General features: G+C 39.7%; 1 protein-coding gene across 7 annotated transcripts in view; it reads right to left on the reverse strand.

Annotated features, from left to right (window-relative positions):
* The window catches only part of gigyf2 (GRB10 interacting GYF protein 2), a 107,571-nt gene that overhangs the window by 14,458 nt on the left and 67,734 nt on the right, over positions 1-25,379 (reverse strand). For all 7 annotated transcript variants that reach the window (XM_069896642.1, XM_069896638.1, XM_069896639.1 and 4 more), the window contains 8 exons: positions 18,898-19,035; positions 16,123-16,217; positions 14,758-14,858; positions 13,445-13,600; positions 12,198-12,353; positions 11,193-11,453; positions 3,122-3,244; positions 2,255-2,434 (listed from right to left, as the gene is read on the reverse strand). In XM_069896642.1, the coding sequence (XP_069752743.1) occupies positions 2,255-2,434; positions 3,122-3,244; positions 11,193-11,453; positions 12,198-12,353; positions 13,445-13,600; positions 14,758-14,858; positions 16,123-16,217; positions 18,898-19,035 (1,210 nt within the window). The remainder of the gene's footprint in view (positions 1-2,254; positions 2,435-3,121; positions 3,245-11,192; positions 11,454-12,197; positions 12,354-13,444; positions 13,601-14,757; positions 14,859-16,122; positions 16,218-18,897; positions 19,036-25,379) is intronic.

The following is a 25,379-nucleotide window of genomic DNA, read 5'->3' on the forward strand; positions in this document are numbered from 1 at the left end:
TGAAAGACTACCAGGTTTTGGGCTGAAGAACAGGTATCCTTCATAGAGGTGATGGTCTTCCAGCAACAACCCTTAAGCTGGGAAAACTGCCTGCTGAGCATTGGCCAGGTAAAATCTAACACAAATATAGAGGGATTGTGAAATTCTTGAAAATAAAAGAATGCATGGCAAATGTCAGAAAGCATTTTTATTTGATTTTAATTTAATTTATTGCTTTGTGAAATTTTTTTTATACAGTTTAAAGTAAGTTTTTGTTTTAATGATTTTTTTCAATGTCAAAGGAGTTACTTTAGTTACTTTAGTAACAGATTTGAGAACTTATGGAAAACAGGCCAAAGCCATATTTGCTTGCAAAGCTTTTCAGGAATTGCAACCAGGCACTTTTGCTGACAGAAGCCCCATGTTTCAGTAAAATAGGCTGGACAAGGTCAATGTTCAAAGAACCAACTTTCCACTCGGTGATTCTGAGGGGACTGGCTTTTGCTTCTCTTTCTCTGACTGTAAGAGGTCCTACGGCAGACAAACTAATTTTGCGTTATATTGCACTTTCAATTATATGACAATAAAATGAACTTTGAGATCTTGATCCTGAGCAAAAGATTGAACCCAGGATCCAAGAAACAGTATAGGTGTGATAGATTCTGTTTTTAAGTCATTCGAGAACTGGCAATTATTAAGGAAAAGCATATCTTTATTAACTTTATTAATACAGAATAGTCTTTCACTTAATCAAGTGTTACAAAGAGTCACAGTTATGTTTGTTGAGAGCAGATTTGTTGGCTTTTCCAGACAGCAAATTCGGCATTTAAACTAACAGCTCGAGGCCACTTTAAATTGCACGATGTTAACGACTTAATGATCTGAAGTTCTGTCAGAACTTGTTCTCCTATTCATAAACGGCCAGCCGATAGGTGACCTGTCGATAGGTGACCTGTCGGGGCTATTATAGAGGGCAGATAACTCACACCTCACTGTCAGGCACCAATGGAGGATTCTTTGCTTTGTGTGTCTGCCTTAAAGAAAAGCTTCCTTTGCTTTGTGTGTTTTAAAGATTTGATTAACTCTCCACACTAATAATTAGCATTTGATAATTAAACTTTAACCCAAAGGTTCATAGAGCACAGATGTTCGATATGCAATGAAGGCAAAACCTCTAGACATTACTTCAAGTGTTGGAAGACATGAAAACTTGGATTAACTGTTGATATGTGTAACCATTTGTCATCAGTGATTTACATTTCTTAAGAGAGAACCACAATGACAAATGTTAACAAGGAACTATAACAATGTACCTCAAATGAATTCAAAGAGAGATGTTTATCAACCTGTGTCTTTGGTTCATTGGTTATTCAGGAATCTGATGGCAGCAGGGATGAAGTTGTCCTTGTGTCACTGAGTGCTCATCTTTAAGTTCTTGTACGCTTTTCCTAATGGTAGCAGAGTGAAGATATGATCTGGGTGGAGGGAGTCTTTGAGGAAAAGGCCTCTTTTTTAAGATACCGCCTCTTGTAGATGTCCTTGATTGAGTAAAGTCTGGTGCCTGTGATGCTGTAAGCTGATTTAACAACCATCTGGAATTTATTCTTGTCCTGCAAGTTAGCGCCTCCATACCAGGGTCTCCACGGTACACCTGTAGATGTTTTTGAGTTTTCAGTGACATACTGAATCTCCTCAGACACCTCACAAAGTATAGCCTTCTTCGTGATTGCATCAACATGGAAGCTCCAGGACAGATCCTTGGAGATGTTGACCCCCTGGAATTTGCAGTTCTTGACCTTCTCCATTACAGAGCCCTTGCTAAGGACTGGATAAAGTTCTCCTGATTTTCTCCTGGTCCATAATCATCTCCTTGGTTTTGTTAACAATGAGCACGAAGTTCTTGGCATGACACCACTCAATGAACTGACAAATACTTAAGCTTACTGCAATTACGTGAATTTAATTTGACTGAATGCAAAACATCTTCAATGCCAATAAATTTCTTTATTTTTCAATGTATTTATTCGACATCAGTTGAAATGTAAACTTTGAATTTCAGAAGATTTGTGACACTTTGCAAGTTCAACCAATTAGGACAAAATAATGAGAAGCACATTTTCAAAATATTGTTGCATTAAATCAAGGAATTTAGTCATGCTAGCATTTGGCCGAGAATGATCAATCCAAAACTTTGACCGACTGTTTAGAATAAAATCATAAAATATTTCAATTAAAAATAACTAATAAAAAATATTCTTTTTAAAAGAACACTTACTGTCCTTAGCTGAGATCTGTTTTCCTTTTGTTTCTGCATTTGCCTGAATTCCTCTTGCTGAATTTCCAACAGGGATTTGGTAGTTACTGAAGCTTTGGGAATATTACCCCATCCTGTCAGTTTCTGCTGTTGGTTTTGCTGTTGTTGCAAAGCTTTCATCAATGACTGTTGCTGCCGTCGCTGTGATTGGCAAAGTAAAGCACGACTTAAAGATCACAGATGTTTTTTAAAAAAACCACACACCTACCATTTCCTACCTAAATTTCAAATTTTTCCATTGTTTCATCTTGGTTCAACATCAAATTTCCTCCACCCCTGCAAACCTATGTGATATCTACACTGCAATTATACTATCAACTGGTCTACTGAGCAGATCATTTTTATGGATCTCCTAACAGCAGCTATGCCTTAAGCTCTGAAATTCCTATCCTAATAACTTTCCTCCTAAAATAGGTTTAATTGAAATGTTATTTGAACATTTGTTATTGACAAATTCTGTTTGCTCCCCATAAAGGACAATGCAGTAAATTGGAATGCTCTATGTCTAAGATGCAGTTGAAAGAGATTCTAGCTTTTCATCTGTCAAACAACATTGAGCAGAATGTGAAGCAAAATTAACAGATACAGAGCTGCTGTTCCTTCCTTTAATCAATGGAAAATTTCAGATCAGCCAAGCATCATTACAAGTATTTTTTTTGCAACTGAAGCATGAGATGGAGATATTCTACTTGTTTAAATATTTGCCTAATAATATATATTCCAAGAATATCGTTAATGGTCAGCACCACATTTAAAAATTGTAGTCAATACTTCTAAAAATAATCTGGTTCAAAATTATAAAGTTCACCTTTAAGTATATTGCATTACCTCTTCTTGCAGTTGCCTTTCCCTTTCCTCCTCCAATTTCTGTATTTCAGCAAGTGATAGTGTACCCTGGGATTGTGATGAAACTGAAGATGACTGTTGGCCCCATGTTGAAGAGGAAGGAAGCTGAAGAAAAATTGAACTAAATTAGGATTAAGTTAAATCTGAAAGCTGCAGAACAGTGATTTCAGTTGTTTTGGTAGAGTAGTGCAGAAAATTTCAAATTTGAACAATCAACGTACCACATATACTGGTGTAATAGTCAAACTTTGTAGACTAATTTTTAGGGTAAACTCGAGGAGGCTCGACCATTACACACATACTACTTTTAATTGCGGTAAGTACGAGGCATCGGGAGTTCTGATGGGCAGGTGGCTGAGACTGGGCGGCAAGTCCGTGTTCGGGACATTGGGAGCTCAGATGGACGGGTGGGAACAGGTGGTGCTAAGTCTGCGCTCAGGGCATTGGGAACTTGGAATGGGAGGCGAGCGACCAGGATCAGGTAGTAAGTTTGCGGGCGGTGCAAAGGGAGTTCAGATGGGCTATGAAACTTGAATCGTTGATTCGTGCATTTTCCACTAACTGATTAACTTACTGTGTTGTTGCTGACACATTAACATAATGTCTGCGAATTTCCCAATACCAACACCCAAAAGCTGTGGGTTATGGAACGCTCATAAATCCTGTCTCTTTTTTTTTAAATTTTTTATTTTTCACACCATAAATCACAATAGCCATGATATACACTTTTTCTTTTTCACACATTTACAGTGACTTTTTCTCCCCCCCCCCCCTCCTCCCAAGCCACCCCCCCACCCCCCCCCTCTCATCCATTTTAGGTATACAATCTAGGTTGCATTAATTCAGTCAGACAATGTTGTCATTCAACAAAAATACACCAGAAATTCTACTGAGTCCATTCTTTTCTTTTCTTCTCCTTCCATCAACTTAGGTAATGTTTGTTGATGTGCATAATTTTATTTGCAGTGGGGAAGGGGGTGAGGGGCAGGGGAAAGGTAAAGACTTGTAAGCCAAATACCACGGCAGTTTTTAAGATGATCAAATATTTAAATGCATTTGTTACTTTAAAGAAATTCAAAATTTTAATAGTTCGTAATTAAAAATAAAAATACTTCATAAGAGAAATAACTTAAAACAAAAAACAAGTGTACAATTAATAAAGACTCAGCTTGATTCCTCAAATGAATGAATGAAGTCAACTGATTTGGTTAATTGAATTTGGCACCATAAAGTTACAGAGAGCTGCATTATCTTTACACTCTGGAGCTGAGCTAGCACAGACATAGTTGAGAAACTCTGCTAACAAGCTTAGGAATTCTGCATGCACATATACGAATACAGTTGATGTTCAAAAATCGAGAGGCCAGAAATCTGGATCACCCGAGAATTTGGACTTTCTCAAACTTTTTAAATTTAGCGGGCTTTTGTGTGTGTGCTAAATGCCACAGATGCAGAGGCAACAAGCGGAAAAAAGGTTTACATTTTTGTTAAGTGTGACTTTTTTTTTCTTTAAAAATAAAGTCAACACTTTGACTGGTTTGATAAATGAAGCATGCTGACTTTCTAATGATTAAACTATCAAAATTGACCTGTTCATCTCTTCTTTATTCCTCCTTAAATATCAAATTTAATACAAATTCAGTTTCAATTTTGGTCTTATCCCTGAAATATTACCCAGTAAAAGGAACATTCTGTGGAAATTTAACTCTTGTGACTTGCTCCAAAAAAGTTCCTAATTCTATCCAAAATGGTCTCAATTTTAGACATGACAACATAGCATTAGGAGTTGCAAGAAAATGTATAGCAATGACATGGAAATCGATTAGGTTTGGAAAGATGGCATGCAGAAATTCATAGCAGTATATCTCTTGAGCAGATTACATATAAATTGAGAAATAAATGAGATCTTTTTGAAAATTTGGTGCCCATATTTACATATTATAGGTATAAATTTATAAATTGACTTTCCCCAAACTGCATGAAACCTCTAACTCCTTGGAATAAATAAAAAGTGAAAAAGGTTAGAATTGAGTGAAAGACAACCAGGTCTACATTTTTTCTTTCTTTATTATTTTTCCTTCTCTCTTCCTTCTTTCTTTTCTATCCCTTTTGGGGTTATTATTTGGGGGGAAGGGGTTAGAGGGGTTTATATCTTGGGGTTTTTATAAAATCATCATGTATAATGGATTTGATATGATTACATTATTATATTTTGTATGTTGACATGAATACAATTATGGAAAATTTAAATAATTTTTTTTTTAAAGTACTGCCCAAGAATCTGGAAAATCTGAAAATCCAAACCAACTTAATCCCCAAACAGTTCAGATTTTCGGACTTCTACCGTACAGCAACTCAAACTTACTGGTATTTCCATGCACAATAGCCAGCATTCTCCAGAAAATCAGAGACATTCATTACATCCTTATATGAAGATCAGTGTCAAATCTTTCAGCTTTTTCTTCATTTCCCTATTAATGCTCCTGCTGGAGATGTCGCTGCAACTGAAAATACGTCTCGGAGACGTCGCCACGACTGCCGGGCAAATTGGTTGTCACCTTGTCTGGAGACGTCGCGGAGATGTCTCGGACGTCACCCTGGCATCGCCTTGGTGAGAGCGCAAGCCATTTTTTGGTCTCCCGAGTCGCCACGACTAATCAGTCGCGGCGACGTCTCCGCCAATGAGATACCTGTGTTCCGCAGCAAGTGGATAACCTCACATTTACCAACATTGTACTCCATCTGTCAGATCCTTGCCCATTCACAACCTATCTATAATCCCTCTGAAGACTCTCCATATACTCTGCATAATTTGCTTTTCCACTCAATTTAGTGTCATCAGCAAACTTAAATACACTACACACTGCCGCCTCTTCCAGATCATGAATGTATATCGTGAACAGTTGCCGGCTCAGCACCAACCTCTGTGGTATCATGCTCACCACTGATTACCAACCAAAAACCCCTGTATTCCAACTCTCTGCTTTCTATTGGTTAATCAATCCTCTATCTATGCTAATACATAACCCCCAACTCTACGCATCTTTATTTTATGTACCTCTTATGCGGCACCTTATTGAACACCTGGAAATCCAAATAAACAACGTTCATCTGCTCCCCTCTATCTACCATGCTCATTATATCCTCAAAAAACTCCAGTAAGTTTTTCAAAAAGGACCCGCCTTTGCTGAACCCATGCTGCTTCCGCCTGATGGACCCATTTCACTCCAAGAGCCTCGCTATTTTTTCTTTACAGTTTCAATTATTTTCCCAACTACAGATGTTAAACTAACTGGCCTACAGTTCCCTGCTTTTCGCCTACATCCTTTTTTGAATAATGGAATAACATTCATCGTCTTCCAATCTGGTATGATCTGCCCAGAATCCAGATAATTTTGGTAAATTATCACCAGAGCCCCTACTGTAACTTCTGCCATTTCTTTCAGTACCTTGGGATGCATTCCATGAAAACCATGGGACTTATCTATCTTTAGACCTTCAGGATTTCTCAGTTTGACCTCTTTTGTGATAACTATTACATCCATGTCCTGATCTCCCTTACATTTGTCTTTGACATGGGAGACGTGCCCTCCATGATGAAGATCAACACAAAATAGTCATTCAAAGCCTCAGCCACTTCCTCATTACCCAATATCAATTTCCCTGCTCATCATCCAAGGGATCAACCTTCATTTTGGCACGCGCATTTAGTCTGATGCCCTCCTTTATTTCCTTAGTTATCCGAGGCTGGCTGCCCCCCACCCTTATTGTCCTTGCTTTTAACTGGAACATATTTTTGTTGAGCACTGTGAAAAATCTCTTTGAAAGTCTTCCACTGTTCCCCTATATAATCTGTATTCCCAGCTTTCCCTCACCAATTCTTCCCTCATCCCCTTGTAGTTTCTCTTGTTTAAGCATAATACAGTGGTTTTAGACTGAACAATTGTACCCTCCATTTGTATGAGAAACAATCATAATGTGATCACTCTTTCCAAGAGTATCTCTAATGACAAGATCACCGATTTTACCAGTCTTACTGCACAGGACCAAGATAGCATGTTACTGAACCTACAAGGGAACATGCTGTACAAAGTTGCCATCATGTATGCATTCTATGAAGTCCTCTTCAAGGTTGTCTTGGCCAAACTGATTAACCCAGTCTATGTGCATGTCCCACATGATAATTGCTGTTCCATCCTTACAGACCTACAATATTTCTTGGTTTATTGCCTGTGCCATTGAAATGTTTTTATTGGGTGGCCTATGGAAAACTCACACCAGTGATTTTTTTCCCCCCTTTACTATTCCTAATCTCTACCCATATGGATTAAACATTTTGCTGCTTAGATCTTGTATCATCTCTCACTATATTGCTCTGATCTCATCCTTAACTAAGTGTGCTACTCCACTTCCCTTACCTTCCTGCCTGTCCTTCCTTCGATATTTAATTCCCAATCCTTTCCACTCTGTAACCACATTTCTGTAATGGCTACTAAATCATAACCCTTTGTACTAATTTGTTTCGAATTGACCTTGTTTCGAATACTACTGGCATTCAGATAAAGTGCCCTTATACTCATCATGCTTTTAAAATCAGTTTTTCAGACTGTGACCACTTGGAGAGTCATCTTCTCCACACCTATCCCACTGAGATTACAAAGTACAATGCACGTTTCAATAAAGTCATCTCTCAGTCAAGAGACCTATCCCATTCAATCCCTCCTCAAACAGAAGACCCACCATGTTAGAAGCCAGTCTTGTAATCCTTTGCTGCACTCCCTCCAAAGGATGCCCTTTCTTTCGGTAAGGAGACCAAAACTGTACAGAATCCTCTCTGTGTGACCTTACCAAGGTGCTGTAAAAAATCTTTTTTGTACTCAAATCTTGCATTAATAATCAATATATTATTTGTTTTTCCTCATTGCCTGGTTCACCTGCATGTTAGTATTCAGTAGGCCTTTTCAAACTGTAGCATCCGGGTAGCCCTCTTAGGACCTAGGTGAGGTTACCAGGTAGTCAGCACCTCCCAGTCTTTTCAAACTGCAGGCTAATTTACCTGCTAAATCAATAAACCAGTGATTTAAGGCGGATCCTGCCCCTGTGGTGACGTGATGAGTGACTCGTCATGCACTTACAGGCAGCCCTGTAATATCCCCTGTAGGCAATCCCCTGCTCCCGACCGTCAGTTTCACCCCCCAAATCCTGTCAGTCATTTGCCACCCCCCCACCCCACATAACTCCCCCATCTAACTTCCAACTCGGCAGCAGGAGTGCAGTGTTGCCAGATGCCCAAATAATTTAAACCTCAATCAGGCATGAATACTATGTTGTAGCCACGACATGCTACTTCAGTTTGCGGCGATGGCTCAATGCGCTCTGCCAGTGCCAGAGTGGTTCCAGCGGCGTGTGGAGATGGGGGGGGGGTTATGGGTAAGGACGACTGATCCTGGATTGAACCAGCCAGATATTCCCTGTGACGCTCGCACGCAAGTGCTGATGTCACGAGATTTACTGGGTAACCCATTTTGTCCTTTCAAATTGGCGGAGGATGCCCTGGTAAGTTTTCCCAGATTCCCAAACGATCTCCGAGGTAGGTATGGGATCCGGGTCAATTTTGAACAGGCTTGCCCAGTTAGGGCCTTTCACATTACCCAATCCCTGAGTTGTTAACCAGGTAAATTGCTTGGTTAACCTTGTTTTACAGGGCAATTTGAAAGGGACTACTAGTTTCTTTTTCTTTGGCTTGGCTTCGCGGACAAAGATTTATGGAGGGGGTAAATGTCCACGTCAGCTGCAGGCTCGTTTGTGGCTGACAAGTTCGATGCGGGACAGGCAGACACGGTTGCAGCGGTTGCAGGGGAAAATTGGTTGGTTGGGTTGGGTGTTGGGTTGTGTACAAAAACAAACACTTTAAATGTTAGCATTTCTCAATATTTTATTATTTTAAACATAATATTTCTCTCAAATAGGCTAATCACACATTTTTCCACATACCACTGCATCTGCCATGTTGCTCAGTCAACTATTTTCCATTCCTGTGTCTTTGCATCCCCATAACAACTTGATTTCCCACTCAACTTTATGTAATGAGCAATTAAGAAATAATTATTTGGTCTCCTTGGTTAAATGGTGAATCGTTGTGTTGAAATATCTATCTATCCCTGTGGTACCCATTAATTATATCCTGCCAACCTGAGAAGGTGCTGTTTATTTCCAATGAATTAACTAGCTCTCTATACTCTTTTTTTTAAAACCCCTGCCTGATTTCACACACTCCAGACTTTTCAACTCTCATGCAGGTTGCTATTATTGATTTCTGCACAAAGTTGGAAATAGCATAATTAAGGCAACAGAAAAATAAACTAAATGAAATATTTTACTGAACAACCTTTGGTGGACAGGATGATTTCCCTATAAACATTCAATATATGAAAATGATGGCTGTTAATGATCATTACATTGTTTGAGAAAGTTGTATAACAGGACAACTGGGGGTAGGGGTGCTATAAACTCTTGCTAGACATAAGAATAAGTTGAAAGAATTTCTTTACCCATACAGGAACCTTACAACAAAATTCTTAAATGACATTTATTGAAAAGACATTTAAAGATTTCAATAGAAATTAAATTCAAATTGTAAGCATAGAACCATAAAACACTACTGCATAGAAACAGGCCCCTTTGGCCCTTCTAGTCTGTGCCAATTTTTTTTTTTGCCTAGTCCCACTCCTGCACCCAGTCCATAGCCTCTCTCATCCATGTAACTCCAAATTCTTCTTAAATGTTAAAATTGAGCCCACATTCACCTCCTCAGCTGGCAGCTTGTTCCAAACTCCTATCATTCTCTGTGTGAAGAAATTACCCCTCATGCTCTCCCTAAACTTTCTCCTTTTCACTCTTAACGCATGACTTCTGGTTTGAATTTTACGTAATCCCAGTGGAAGAGCCTATCTACATTTACTTTGTCTATCCCCCCTCTTAATTTTAAATACCTATCAAACCTTCCTTCATTCTTCTATGTTCCAGGGAATAAAGTCCTAACCTGTTTAACCTTTCCTTCCCTATAACTCAGTTCCTGAAGTCCAGGCAACATCTTAATAAATCTTCTCTTCACTCTTTCTATCTTACTGATCACTAGTGAGATGACCAAAACTGCACGCAATACTCCAAATTTGGCCTCACCAATGTCTTATAAAACTTTACCATAATATCCCAGCTTCTGTACTCAATATTTTGATTTATAAAGGACAATATGCCAAAAGGTCTCTTTATAACCCCATCCACCTGAGATGCCAGTTTCAGGGAATTATGTCTATGTATTCCCATATCCCTTTGTTCTACCGCACACCTCAGTGCCCTGCCATTCACTGTATACGCCCTTTTTTGGTTTGTCCTTCCAAAATGTAGCACCTCACACTTGTCAGATTCAATTCCATCTTCCAGTTTTCAACCCATTTTTCCAGCTGGGCCAGATCTTTCTGCAAGCTTTGAAAACTTCCTTCGCTGTCTACAATGCCTCCAATCTTAAGTGTCATCTGCAACTGGCTAATCCAATTTACCACATTATCATCCAGATCATTGATATAGTTGACAAAACAACAATGGTCCCAGCACTGATCCCTGAGGCACACCACTACTCACACAGCTCGTTTGAGAAGCAATCATCCACCACTACTTCACAATGAATACCTAGCGTCTGAACCTTCTTGACTACCCTCCCATGTAGGACCTTGTCATAGGCCTTACTAAAGTCTATGTAGACAACATCTGCAGCCTTTCCTTTATTAACTTTCCTGGTAACCTCCTCAAAAAGTGCGATAAGATTGATTAAACACAACCTACCATCCACAAATCTATGTTGACTATCCCTAATCAATTTCTGGTTATCCAAATAATTGTATACGAAACATTTAAATCGTAACACTTTAATGAATTAATTGAAATGTTATGAGATTTTTGATATTAGTCCTGATGTTTGTCAACTCCTGTCATATGTTCAATATTTATACATTTTCTTTTTTAAAATCACTGTTCCCAGAAAAGCCAAAAGTACCTTCATTTGGGCTAACTGTTGTTGTTGTTGTTGCTGTAAACGTCTCAGTGCCTCTTGCTGCTGTTGTCTCTGTCTCATTGCTTCTTGTTTCTGCATCTCTTTATGACGCTCCAAATCTTTTCTTTTCTGCTCCTCTTCCTCTAATCGAAGACGATTCTCTTCCTCAATTTTTAGTCTATTATCTTCCTCAGCACGTCGCCGAGCTTCCTCCTCCATCAGCCATCGCGCTGCTTCTTCATCTTTACGTCGGCGCTCTTCTTCCTTTCATTGTAAAACACAGAATGCAGTAACAAAAATATTTTTGTGCAGTTATAAGAAAACATTAGAATATAGAAAACTCTGCAGTACTTTTTTGACATTAACATACATTGATTTTTTTTTCAAATTCAACTAGAATTGAATTATTAAAACAAATGAACAGATCTATTGGTGCTTTCAGCCATCATAAATAAGCAGTGCATTTTGCAAGTGTAAACTATTTCCGGGTTTAAAAAAAATCAAAGAACAAGTATATGATAAAAACGTCTAACAAACCTCTATGTACCTTTATTTCTGATGCACATTGACTTCAGAATTATGAAATTTCCATTCTCAATGATTGCACATTCTAAATACCTGAACGAACATGTTACCAATTAAAATGGTCCAAGAAAAAAAATCAACTTCAAATTGGAAAATAAATCTCCTGAAAAATTCCTGTGAATTCTCCAAATAGTATTTAAATTTTTAATTTAGATATACAGCACAGTAACAGGCCATTACATCCAATTAACCTACACCCTGGTACATTTCAAACGGTGGGAGGAAACTGGAGCCCCCAGGGAAAATGCATGCAGCCACAGGGAGAACATATAAACTCCTTTCAGTCAGCATGGATTTGAACCCTAATCCCAATTGCTGGCGTTGTAAAGCACTGCACCAACAGCTCTCCTAACTGTGCCACTTACAAAGGAAGTCATATATTGTAAATCTCTTCTCCACTTCCACCTCACTCTGTGCAAATACCTGCTTTCGAAGCAATTCTTCTCTTTGGCGTCTCTCTTCCTCTTCCTTTTGCCTTTCTTCATGCCTTCGATGGGCTGCTTCTTGTTGCCGCTCCTCCTCTTCCCTTTGTCGGCGGAGTGCTGCTTCATGCTCTCTTTGACGACGAAGTGCTTCTTCCTAAGATCAAACAGATAAAGTTGTTTTGGTACTACTTCAAAATAATAACGAACTTCAAATTCTCCTTCCATTGCATATTATATCATCAAATCTAAATATTTAAACTTAAAGGGAAAAATGTATTCTTTGCATCATGAAAAATTAAAATGTGCAGTTCTGCTCCCTCCATTCCACATGCAAGTTCAGTTTGGGGAAGACCTATGTGGTGGTACTAACACACAAACCAGATAAGTAGTTAGGCTTTGCAAGATATAAGAAATAACTGGAGTACTCTTCAAATGCCACATTATTTCAATCACCAATGCAGCTCAACCATTTTTATTTAATTCAAAGGAAATGGGTATCATCTCTAAATGCCCTCAAGAAAGTAGTAGTTAAGCCATGCTGTGAAAGTAGTCCTACAGTGCTGTTAAGCAGGAGGCTTAGGACTTTGAACGAATAACAAAGGGGGAATGACAGTACAGGCACAATCATGATCGAGGGAACTTGCAAACAATGGTGTTCTTGTACACCTGCGGCCCTTGCCCATTTAGGCAGCAGAGCAGAGGCAATAGCAGAACTACCGTCGATGGACTTGGTAAAGAAATTATAATGAGGACTTGTTAAATTCAAAAGAACTTCAACCTTACTGGTTTTCCTAACTACCATTTCCTGAGGAGTGAGTATAAATGTGCATGTTTCAGATAGTACATTTCTATCAAATATTTGATCTCCATAAGACCAAACAAAAGAGAAATAATATTGAAGCAGGTTTATTAATTGTGATCTGATTTATGCAGTTTAATTGTTAGGTGTTTCTAGCAGAATGCATTTTAAATTTTGAACAAGGCAAACTGTTTGCTAATACAATATTCATAGGGAAGCAAAGCAGAAATCTATTTTTATACCCATTATTAGTTCCAATACAAAACAAAACTACTATAACTCCTTGCAACCAACTATATGACAAAAACCAAACAGATAGTTCCAACTATACTTTGTAGCTGACGGTACTGTTTATTGTGACTTTTGACAGCATCAACTGGTGAGCTGATGTGACTGCAAGAATGAGAGATGCGCTTCTATTCCTAAATTCTGTTCTTTAAATGTACCTGTTTCTTCCTCATAAGCTGTTCTTCCTCTCTTCGTTTCTTTTCCTCCTCTTGCCTCCGTAGTACCTCTTCCTGATGACGACGAATTTCCTCTTGTTTTTTTTCCTCTTCTTCCCTTTTTGCTCTATTTTCTGTTTCTCTCCTTTCTTGCTCAAGCTAAATGTGAAACATCATGTGGATAACAAGTTACCAGAATAAGTAGAAATAAAGTCTTAATAGTAAGTTGAATGCGTCAATTTGCAAAACAAATGTTTTGTATCAAATAAAGTAGATTCCATTTTAAAAAATTTTAATATCACACAATTTCTTGTTTATTTTGATGCAGATGTAAAAAGTAATGCAAATGAACAAAATTAAACTTTTCGTCAGACTATCTAAGATTACTACAGCACCAGAATACAAGTTTAGTAAGCACCTCCATTTAGACATGTGCTTTGCCTCATCTGGACACAGAATCAAAGCATTATACTTAATTATTAATGACTTGGAATTTGAAGGGAAATGTTTGCTGATGAGCAGAAATAAGCTGCAAGTGTTTTGGACCTCAAGGTTAACTTGGCAGTTAGGTCATTCAAATAAATGGGAAAAATCAGCTGCTTGGTGGAAGATACATTTAAATTAATTCAATTAGTTTAACTGTTTTATTTTAAATTTTTCAAATTTAGACATACAGCATGGTAAAAGGCCATTTTGGCCCACAAGTCCATGCCACCCAATTTACACCCAATTAACCTCCCCCACTGACCGGTACGTTTCAAACAGTGGGAGGAAACCGGAGCCCTCGGGGAAAACCCAAGCAGACATGATGAGAACATACAAACTCCTTACAGACAGTGTGGGATTCGAACCCTAGTCCCGATCTCCTGCACTGTAAAGGCATTACGGTAACCGCTATGCCAACCGTGCTGCCCCAATGTATGCTTTTATGTGCCTTTAGTCTATTAACTTTTACGTTCTTTAATATTTAAATTTTTTTAAACATTATTTTAAACACTGTTCTTGGCTGACTTCGAATGTTTGTGAATGCTGGTCTTGTCAGTGCAACAGACCGCTTACTCAGGAATAGGAAGAGGGAAGACTCTGGTTGAAGGGACAAGGTGCTCAGCAGATAACTGGCAATGTTAAGACAAAGGAAGATTTGCCCCAATTAGATATCTAGTATTCTTCAGACTGCTTCACTAGGTCTTGAAAGACATACATTGACCTCATTTGTTAGGTAGAGATGGCTTTTATGATGAAAAGAATAAAGTGATTTCTTGACAGCAACTGCTTAGTTATATTCCAAATCAGATCTGTATACTTCTTGTGTTTACCTTGGCACCTTTTCCTCTCTCCATCTGTTGTATTTGATCAACAGAGGAACCTTGAGTCGAAGAATCTACTGGCAAGTCCCACACACTGTCACAATCCCAACCTGAAGAAAATGGAAAAAAAACAAGCTCATTAAAATCTACACATTTTGAACTCAAAAGGGTTCCATTCTCGTAATTTAACATAACCATGAATAAGCAAGAATAGCCAATTTCTTTGAAGTCTGGTAATTAAATCAAAGACAATGAGCATAGTTTAACAATCCATTCTTCAGAATGAAGAATTCTGCAAACACCAGCAGGTGGGAAGTGGGTTCTGTCAGTACGGAGAAAATGCTAAAACATGCATTTAAAAAGAAGCAAAATCACTTCCACTCACTCCCTACTTCATTTTTGGCAACCTGCAATCATAAAAATACGCACACACATTTTACATATATAAATATAAAATAAAAATTATGTTAAAGGGTCATGTGCTATTGTCAAGGGGATAACTGTTGTGATGGAGAAATGTACATGCATCAAAATTACACCATTTCACTTGAATTAAATAAAGAGATATCAGAAATAATTCTCTATAAAGAGCTAGCATCAGAATACCTATATGGATGGACGAGAGGGATATGGAAGGTTTTGGGCTGGGTGCTAGTCAACGGGACTAGGTGGAAGAAGGTGCTCGGCATGGACTAGAAGGGGCGAACTGGACTATTTCTGTGCTGTATTGTTATATGGTTAATTTAACATTCCTTTCAAGAGGCTGGAGGTTTTTCTCCAAAAATTCTGAGAAAAGAAGAAAATTCATCATCTTGTTTAGTTTCTTCATCTTTTTCACTTTTGTTTTCATATTTTTGAATACTAAAGTATTAAATATTGATACTCTATTAGGAATCACCAGAAAACTGCATATAATTTTTAAGGCAATTAATTACAAGGGCTCATCAGTCAATCACAGGGGAAACAAAAAAAGATTTAATAAAGGTTTAGCATACAAGTTTTATGAGGCAACCACAAGAACAACTTCAAATTTTACCCTCCAGCCATATTTATTTGTCATATAGCTCACATTAATTGCAGTAGAAATGTGTTTTTGCATCAGCATCTTAAAATTTGTAATTAAGATGCTTAAGGAACCCAAAGTGCAAAATATTACATTACGTTAATATTTGACAAAAGTATATTCTACCTCATTATTATTTTTTTAATTTCAATCCACATTTACATAGATTGCAAAAGTCTTCCAAGAAACTATTTTACACAGTAGCCTCGAGATCACAATCAATTTGGTTAAATTGTCAATTCTGATGGGTGAATAAAATACCCAATGGTTCTTTAAATCAGTAAATTAGTACATTACATAATTATATTTACCTGAGGCCTGAGGTGTTTGCAATTCCCATATTGAGTTACTGTCAGGTACAGTCATTGATCTTGTTACTGGGGGTATCAGACTTTGCTCTGAAGATCTGAAGGCAGATGAAACACATAATTTTCCCACTTTGGAAAAGATTTTTTTTAAACTGAGTAAATGAAAATAACTTTGAGGCGAGTTAATAGAAGTAGAATACTTTAAATATTTAAGTATATACAGTCCAACTTCGATTATCCAAAATGGTCAGGATTGGGCATATGCAAGATAAACTTTTTTTTTCGGTCATTTTTTAAAAAAACAGCACAGTAGCAAAAGCAAACACTTGTAACAACAACAAGGGAAGGCTTTTTAACATTAAAACAATGTTTAATTCTCACACAAAAAAAATGCTCACCGACGCCGATCAACGACACCTCCCCACTGAGGCCCCACGGTCCATGCTGCCATTGGCAGCCTGAAGTCCCCGGTCAGATTGGCTCCGACAAATTTCAGATAAATGAGGATATCCGAAACAAATCAGAAATCCTCATTTTTTTTTTATTTTTTTAAATTTCAGATAATTGAGGATTTTGGAGAATTCACTTTCAGATAATCAGAGTTGCACTGTACATATACAGTGATACACAATATCTTTTTCAAAGGTTAAGTAATTTAACAGACAGGAAGAAATACTATTGTCTGCATTGAACTTTAGTTTGTGAAGCTTATTGCATTTATTTAAATAAGGACAATGAGCAGCTTAATGTAATTCTACACCACCTTTTAAGATTGCATAAATAATTGAGCACTGGTATAATTTTAGTAATAAACAGGTATCAGGCAATATATTAAATTTAAGGTAACTTATGATTTTGAAGGCATAACTGATTATTCTCAACCTTGGTTGTTAAAACATGTTCTCCGATCTAGGCAACATCGAGATAAATCTCCTCTGCACCCTCCCCAAAGCATTTACATCCTTCCTGTACTGATACAACCAGAACTGGACAAAATACTCCAAGTGTGGTCTAACCAGAGTTCTATGGAATTGTAATATTACCTCAGAACTCTTGAAATCAACCCCCCTGACTAATGCAGGCCAGCACGCCACACGCTTTCTTAACCATCCTATCAAATTGTCCAGCAACCTTGAGGGATCTATCATTCTGGACCCCAAGATCTCTCTGTTCTTCCACAATGTTAAGAATCCTACCATTAACTACATACTCCACCTTCAAGTTCGACCTTCCAAAGTGCATCACCGCACTTTTCCGGATTGATCTTCGTCTGCCACTTATCCACCTAACTCTACATCCTGCCCGTATCCAGCTGTAACTTGCGTTAACTTTCAAAATCACCCAGAACCTTTTCAATCTTTGTATCATCTGCAAACTTACTGACCCACCCCCTCCATCTGTCATTTATATATATCTAAAACAAAATCACTATGATGAGAAAATATCGCTGGAAAATTAATGGTTCCCACAAACAGAAACCAATTATTGAAGTGGACTGCTGGATGATGAGGTTCAGTAAAAATAATTAGCATTCACACTATTTTTCATACTTGTTTTTAAAGACTTAGCTTTACAAAATGAATCAATCATACCAATTTAACATGAAAAAATGGCCAGAATAGATAATGAATTCAAAGCTTAATTGAATTTAAATTAAATGAGTGACAGCTTTCATTTCAGTATTTTCTATTCTCTCAATACATTTGTAAAATCATGTTGCTTTCAATAATATTCCCATTAAGAACAAATACATTCCAATGTACATTTTGGTAAGTGAAACCAGGATAGAACTTTGCATAGTAAATTGCAGGGCCAATAGAGTATTGTGAAACAAGAAATACCTTGGGTTACAGGTGCATAGTTCCATGAAAGTGGTGACCAAGGTGGTAATGTTTGATATGCACGCTTTAAATGGATGGGGTAATGAGCACAAAAGTGGGACCTTATAGTATAGCTGTAAAAGGCATTAGTGAGACTACATTTCTTCACTTCTGGTCACCCACTCCTAGGAAGGATCTCAATCACAGAGGTGCAGAACAGATTCATTAGAATTTTGTCGAGATTGGATGCTAGAGTTTAAGGCGAGGTTACAGAGGGGGCTTTTTCCCGGGAGCGTAGAAACCTGAGAAATTACTTTAGATGTTCACAAAATCATGAGGATCATTGATAAAGTGAATGACCACAGAGGGACCCAGGGTAACATGGTCTATACCTGGAACAAGATGCCAGAGAAAGCAATAGGAACAGGTACAATTAAAACAATCAAAAGACAGTTGGATAAATATGCAGACAGGAAGGATTCAAGAGGATATTGACCTCATCCAGAATGCCAAATTCATTGGCATGGACAAGTTTGACAGAAGGGCACGTTCTGCAAAATCAAGCCAATCCCATTTAAAGGTCAAACCGCGAACAGTTCAAACAGCAACCAGGAACTCTCCTTGAAGTATCTTTTCTGCAGCACAAATATTTGTAGCTCATTTTCACCACCAGTTTCTCATCTCTGGAAGGGAGAAACTCTCTCTCTAATTTTCAATGGTTCCTCTTTCCCTCCCTCAGGCAAATGAATTTAAGTTAAAATGCTGTAAATACAAAGTGTAGAATCTGAGTGAAAAAAAAATCATAATAATGGATGGCAAGAAACTATTATGAGACACTTGGATCCCTCAGCAATCTGAAACAAAAATATGTTAATTATCTTTCTCAGCATAATACCATAGCATCACCTCTCATCTACATAAGCATGAATCTCACTATTTTTATCAAAGAAGTTGTGACCTTAATTTTAAAGCCTGAAACTGTTCCAGAATGGCAGCCAATTGCTGTTGTTGCTGCTGTTGTTGTGGTTGTTGCTGCGATGTTATAGCTCCCACAGCTGCCTTTTGATGGTGCGCTATTGCTTGTGCATATTGTTGTCTGAAAAATAAATGTTTTGGGATAGTATCAATTTAAACATGTACAATATTAACAGAATATTAAAAAAAATACTAGAACCTCACAAATGATTGCAATAGTGAAATTAAATTCAGAGACCACTGTTTATTTCTAAAGCATATTTTACCTTGACAAACATTTTTTAAAGTTAATGAATGATGTAATTGTCCTCATCTGCAATATCATGAATTTGATTTCAGCATGACTGTTTTAATTTCAACCCTATGCATGCTTAAAAAGAAAATTAAAACATCCGGGTTAATCCTACACTTGCCCATCATGTTCTTCTTAATACTTCTATGCTTTTCACTTACCTCCACTTCCTGCAACTCACTTTCCTCTTCTCGATCATCCATTGGCAATCCCATTAAATTTTGGCAAAATAACCATCACCCAGTAGCACTTACATCTACTATAATGAAATGCTTTGAGAAGTTGGTCCTGGCCAGAATTAACTCGCACCCAAGTAAAGATCTGGATCTACTGCAATTTGCCACAATCATTCCACACAGATCTCCACTCACCCCTGGATGACCTGGAAAACAGCGATACCTTCATCAGGCTGCTTTTCATAGATTATAGATAGCTCTGCCTTCAACGCCATCAGCCCCATAGTATTGTTTAGCAAGCTTCAAAACCTGGGCCTCCGTACCTCTATCTGCAACTTGATCCAAAACCTCCTCATTAGAAGACCACAGGCAGTCTGGATCGGTAACGTCTCCTCCTCACTGAGGATCAACACAGGCACACCTCAAGGATGCATGCTTAGCCCTCTGCTCTATACTCTCTATACCCATGACTGTGTGGCTAGGCACAATTCAAATGCTAGCTACAAATTTGCTGATAACACCACAGTTGTTGACAGAATCACAAATAATAAGGAAGCACAAAGGAGTGAGTTTGATCAGCTAGATGAGTAGTGTCACAATAACCTTGTTCTCAATATCTGTAAAATTAAGGAACTAATAGAGTACTTCAGATTCCTGAGTGTTAACATCTCTTAAGTCCCATCCTGGGACCATAACGTTGATGTAATTATGAGGGTAGTATTCCAGTGGATGTATTTCATTAGGAGTTTGAGGAGATTTGGTATGTAACCAAAGACTTGCAAATTTCTAAAGGTGCAGTGTGGAGAGTATTCTGACTGGTTGCATCACTGGCTGGTCTGGAAGTGCCAATGCACAGGACAGGAAAAGGTTGCTGAGAGTTGTAAACTTGACTAATGCCATCATGGGGATTAGTCTTCCCTCCATTAATGACAGAAGTCTTCAAAGAGCAGCATCTATTATCAAAGACCCTCACCATCTAGGTCATGCCCTTTTCTCATTGCTACCATCAGGGAGAAGGTACAGAAGCCTGAAGGCACAAATTTAACTTACAAAAACAGCTTCTTCCCCTCTGCCATCAGATTTATGAACAATTAACCTATGAACATCAGCTTACTTTTTTCTCTTTTTTTTTGCAATACTTATTTTTTAAATCTTGCATTTACGAAACTGTAATTTATAGTAATTTTTGCACCATTGTAGCTGCTGCAAACCAACACATTTCAAGGCACATATTCATGAAAATAAACCTGATTCTACTACAAATAACCTTCAGTCCTCTTTGTTAAAGCAATAAGAACCGAAAAACTGACACGTGTTATGGTGCGTGTTTCTATGCATAAATTAATGTGGAAATATGACTTAAGTGGTATGCAGTTACCAAATTTTGTGAATTATTATAAGGAAGCTCAATTGAAAGTTATTAATTGAATGTTTGACTTAGATAGTTCTGTTATTTAGTTAGATATTGAATTGAAGACAATTGCGAGGTTAGAAGAGATCATTTTATTTTTAAATGGATGAGTAAAACTATTAATAGTTGTAAATTTCCAGTTTTGTTTCATTTGGTAAGTATGTGGGAGGAGATTAGTAAAGTTATAGGAATGTCAGGTAGATTATCTTGACATACTCCTTTGCTTCAGAATAAGAGTTTACCTTTTACCTTTAAGGGCATCAGTCACCTGGTGCATTGTGACATCATAATCGCTGCCCAGGGTGTGCGCTGGAAGGGATGCTGGAGTCAGAGAGAAACCTCTGACAATGCCATTTCCCCATGGCTGCCTTGCCATGTGGCGATACAAGCGGGGCTAGTTCGCCATGAGGATGTGCGCGGCCACACAACCCCCCTCAGAACCGGCTACACGCCCTGTTGCTTTGGGGGCCAGCCCCAGTGCTTGGATGCAGCCATGTGCACCGGCTGTGATAAGTCCAGATGGGTTGCCATCAGGCGGTCCACCGTAAAAAGTTTCTCCCTTCCCCCAATGTCTAGGGTGAAGGTTCCTCCGGTCCGGTGCAAGACTTTGTATGGCCCCTCGTAAGGTCGCTGCAGCGGTGCACCCTGTGGCCCTTCGCACGGAAACGAACTGAACCGAATCGAGTTCTTTGGGGAGGTGGATTGGCCAGGTGCCATGGCGTGTTAGGGGTGGGGGAGCCAGGGAGCCCAGTTTCCTGTCCGAGCGCCGGATGATTCCAAATTCTTGGGATTCTGGAGAACTCCTCCTTTACTTGCTGGAGCTTTTCAGATGGCAGCCGTCTGGGCCTAGTGTGCAGCAGGGGGCCTTGAGTGGCAATGTTGTGGAAGACCATGCTGTGGAGCACAGCGGCGTTGAAACGTGGCTCTAGGATGGCTGGGAAATCGCGGAGGATGTCTGCGAATATATCTCTGGCAGAAGCTATGGCGGCGATTTCGGGCCTGTGTCCAGTTGTGTGGAGTGGAACGTCCGGGCATTGACAAGCCTCTTGCCCTTCATGTCGACCAGGAGACCGTGAGCCCTCAGGAAGCCTGCCCCCAACAGCACAGTGCCCACGGAGGCTAGGACGAACCTCCAGTGGAACTTCTCCCTCCCTATCTGGATCTGTGCCCTGCCGGTGCCGTAGGTCCTGATGGTGGAGCCGTTGGCCGCCCGTAGGGTTGGACCACAAGATCGGGTGTGAGTCTCTAATGCAGTTGGGGGGAGGAGGGAGGACGTTCAGCTTAGCCCCTGTGTCCACCAGGAATCGGCGGCCGGTGGATCGGTCTGTCACATGAAGAAGGCTGTTTGTGCGGCCAGCTGTCGCAGCCATTAACAGCGGCTGGCCTGGTCGTTTCCCTGAAACATGCAGGGTTGGCGGCACTTATGGGCTTGTGCTCCCCAGCGCTGGTGGTAGAAGCACCAGGGCAATTGGCCCTCCTCTGGCTTGGTCTTGGGGGCGGACGGTGTCGGCTAGTTCCCAGACATGCCACCAAGTTGAGGGCTGCCTCGATCTCCCTCTTCGTGAGCCAGAGGGAATCCACACAGGCTGCTTCTCTTCTCGGTATTGAGAAGACCTCATCCGTAAGGTGCAGCCGAATGTCCTCTGGCATTTGCTCTGTGAAAATTTGGCGGAAGAGAAAACAAGGCTTGTGGTCTTCCACCAAGGCCAGCATCTCATCCATCAGTGCCGAAGGACTATGTTCTCCATGCCAGTCCAGGTGTAGGAGCCTGGAAGCCCGTTGCTGGGGGGTGAGCCCAAAGGTTCCCAGCAGCAGATTTTTAAGGGTGGTGTATTTGCCCACAGCCAGGGGGTGGTGGATGATTTCGTCCACCCTCACCGCCGTATCTTGGTCCAGAGCGCTCACGACGTGGTAAAACATCGTGGCACCTATGGAGATGTTGTGGAGTTGAAACTGTGCTTCTGCCTACCCGAACCACGTTCTCGGTCGATGGGTCCAAAAGGGGGGAAGCTTGATGGAGACAGCGCTAAGCTCTGCCGAATCCATGGTGTTCAGGAGTCCAGAAATTCGTCTGGGCTCGTCGGGGGTCACCACTGTGGCGGTGTGAGCAGTGAGAGAGACACAACCACCACGTTGAGGGTCATTAACAACTGTTTTTATTCAAATTCAGCATGTCCCTTTAAGGGCAGCATGAGCTCAGCAACCTGGTGCATTGTGACATTATAATCACTGCCCAGGGTGTGGCCTGAAAGGGATGCTGGAGTCAGAGAGAAACCTCTGATGACGCCATTTCTCCATGGCTGCCCCACCACGTGGTGATACAAGCGGAGCCCCAGCACTTGGCGATATGCACCGCCACACCACGAAATTCTCTTTGATAATTTTAATATTTTAATTTTGTAATTATGGTTATTACTTTGTTGTCTAATAAATAAAATATTTTTTTTAATGAAGCTACAAACTCTAGGCATCTATACCCCCTCTGCAAATGGATCCTTGACTTTCTCATTGGAAGACCACAGTCAGTATAAATTGAAAATATCTCCTCCTCACTGATTATTAACACAGGTGCACCCCAAGGATGCCTGCTTAGCCCACTGCTCCACTCATTATACACCCATGACTGTGTGGCCAGTCACAATTCTAATGCCATTTACAATTTTGCCGATGATACCACAGTTATCGGTAGAATCACCAATGCAATGAGGAAGCGTACAGGAAGGAGATAGATCAGCTCGTTGAATGGTGCAACAACAACCTTACACTCAACATCAGCAAAATCAAGGAGATGACTGTGGACTTCAGGAGGAAGTCAGGAGAACATGACCCAGTCCTCATCAAGGGCTCAGTAGTAGAGAGGGTCAAGAGCTTCAAATTCCTGGATGTCAACATCTCCATGATCTGACCTGTAGCCTCCATGTTGATGGAATCACAAAGAAGGCTCTCAAGCAGCTATACTTTGTGAGGTGTCTGAGGAGATTCAGTATGTCACTAAGGACTCTCATAAACTTCAACAGGTGTACTGTGGTAAGCCTATGGCTGGTTGCAACACTCTGGTAATGGAGTATCACTCTGAGGACAATAAACTCCAGAGGATTGTTAACTCAATCTGTGACATCACAGGCACCAGACTTCACTCTAACAAGAGAGAATGTTTGCTCTATGATGCTGCAGCAAAACAATGAGCTTCATGACTTGTTCATGATAATAAGTTCTGATTCTATGGCACCATAGGTGTTTGTGATTATTCAGGTCTGTTTAATTGGTTCATTGGTACAGGTAATAATTGAGCTACACTTGCTTCTAAGCTTTTGATCACCTTTGGATTCTGTAGTTGCCATTTTTCAACATGAGGACAAGAGTTGTGCCAATGCAAGTCAAAGAAGCCATTATGAGGCTGAAAAGCAAGAATAAAACAGTAAGAGACACTCCCAAACATTAGGATTACCAAAATCAAGAGTTTGGAGCATCATTAAGAAGAAAGAATATACTGGTGAGCTCTGTAATCACAAAGGGACTGGTATCCCAGAGAAGAACTCCACTGTTGGTGAGAGAAGAGTTCTCATCATAATGAAGAAAAATCCCCAAATGTATGTTCGACAGATCATAAACAATCTTCAACTGGCAGGTGTGGAGGTGTCAATGACTACTGACCACTGAAGACTTCATAAACAAAAATAGAGAGGCTCACTGCAAGATGCAAACCACCAGTTAGCCACAGAAAGGATGGCCAAATTACAGTATTCCTAGAAGCATTTAAAAGACCCCAAAGAATTCCGGAAAAAGGACTTGTGGACAGATGGCAAGAGCAGAGTGTGGAAGCATAAACGGCCCAAGATCCAAAGCATACTGTACCACCTCTGCCATGGTTTGAATCTTGCAGTGTAGCCTCTGTATTTCTGTTCATCAAGTCATCTTCAGACAATAGTTATTGACATATCCACACTTGCCTCCTGAAGGGCGTTTCTGAACTGTCAGACATACGCTTGGGGATTTTTCTTCACTATGATGAGAATTCTTGTCATCAGCACTGGAGATCTTTGGCCTACCTGTCCCTTCATGATTACTGAGCTCACGAGAATGCTCTATCTTCTTAATGCTGTTCCAAACAGTTGATTTTGGTAATCCAATGGGCAATGTCTCTTACTATTTTATTCTTGTTTTTCAGCCTCATAATGGCTTCTTTAACTTTCATTGGCAAAACTCTAGTCCTCGTGTTGAAAAATTGCAACTACAGATTCTAAAGGTGATCAAAAGCTCAGAAGCCTAGCCCTCTTATATCTGCACCAATGAAGCAATTGAACATCCCTGAGTAATCACAAACAGCAGTGAAGCCAAATGTCCCAAGCATTATGGTGCCCTGAAATGAAGGGACTATGTCTAAAAAAGTGCTGCAACTTCCATATGGTCAAACCAAAATGTATATAAATAACATAACATATAACATAACAATTACAGCACGGAAACAGGCCATTAGGCCCTTCTAGTCCGCACCGAACCAAACACCCCTTTCTAGTCCCACCTCCCTGCACAATGCCCATAACCCTCCATCTTCTTCTCATCCATATACCTATCCAACCTTTTCT

This window comes from Narcine bancroftii, chromosome 9 (genome assembly GCF_036971445.1).
Source record: "Narcine bancroftii isolate sNarBan1 chromosome 9, sNarBan1.hap1, whole genome shotgun sequence".
Classification (NCBI taxonomy): Eukaryota; Metazoa; Chordata; class Chondrichthyes; order Torpediniformes; family Narcinidae; genus Narcine; species Narcine bancroftii.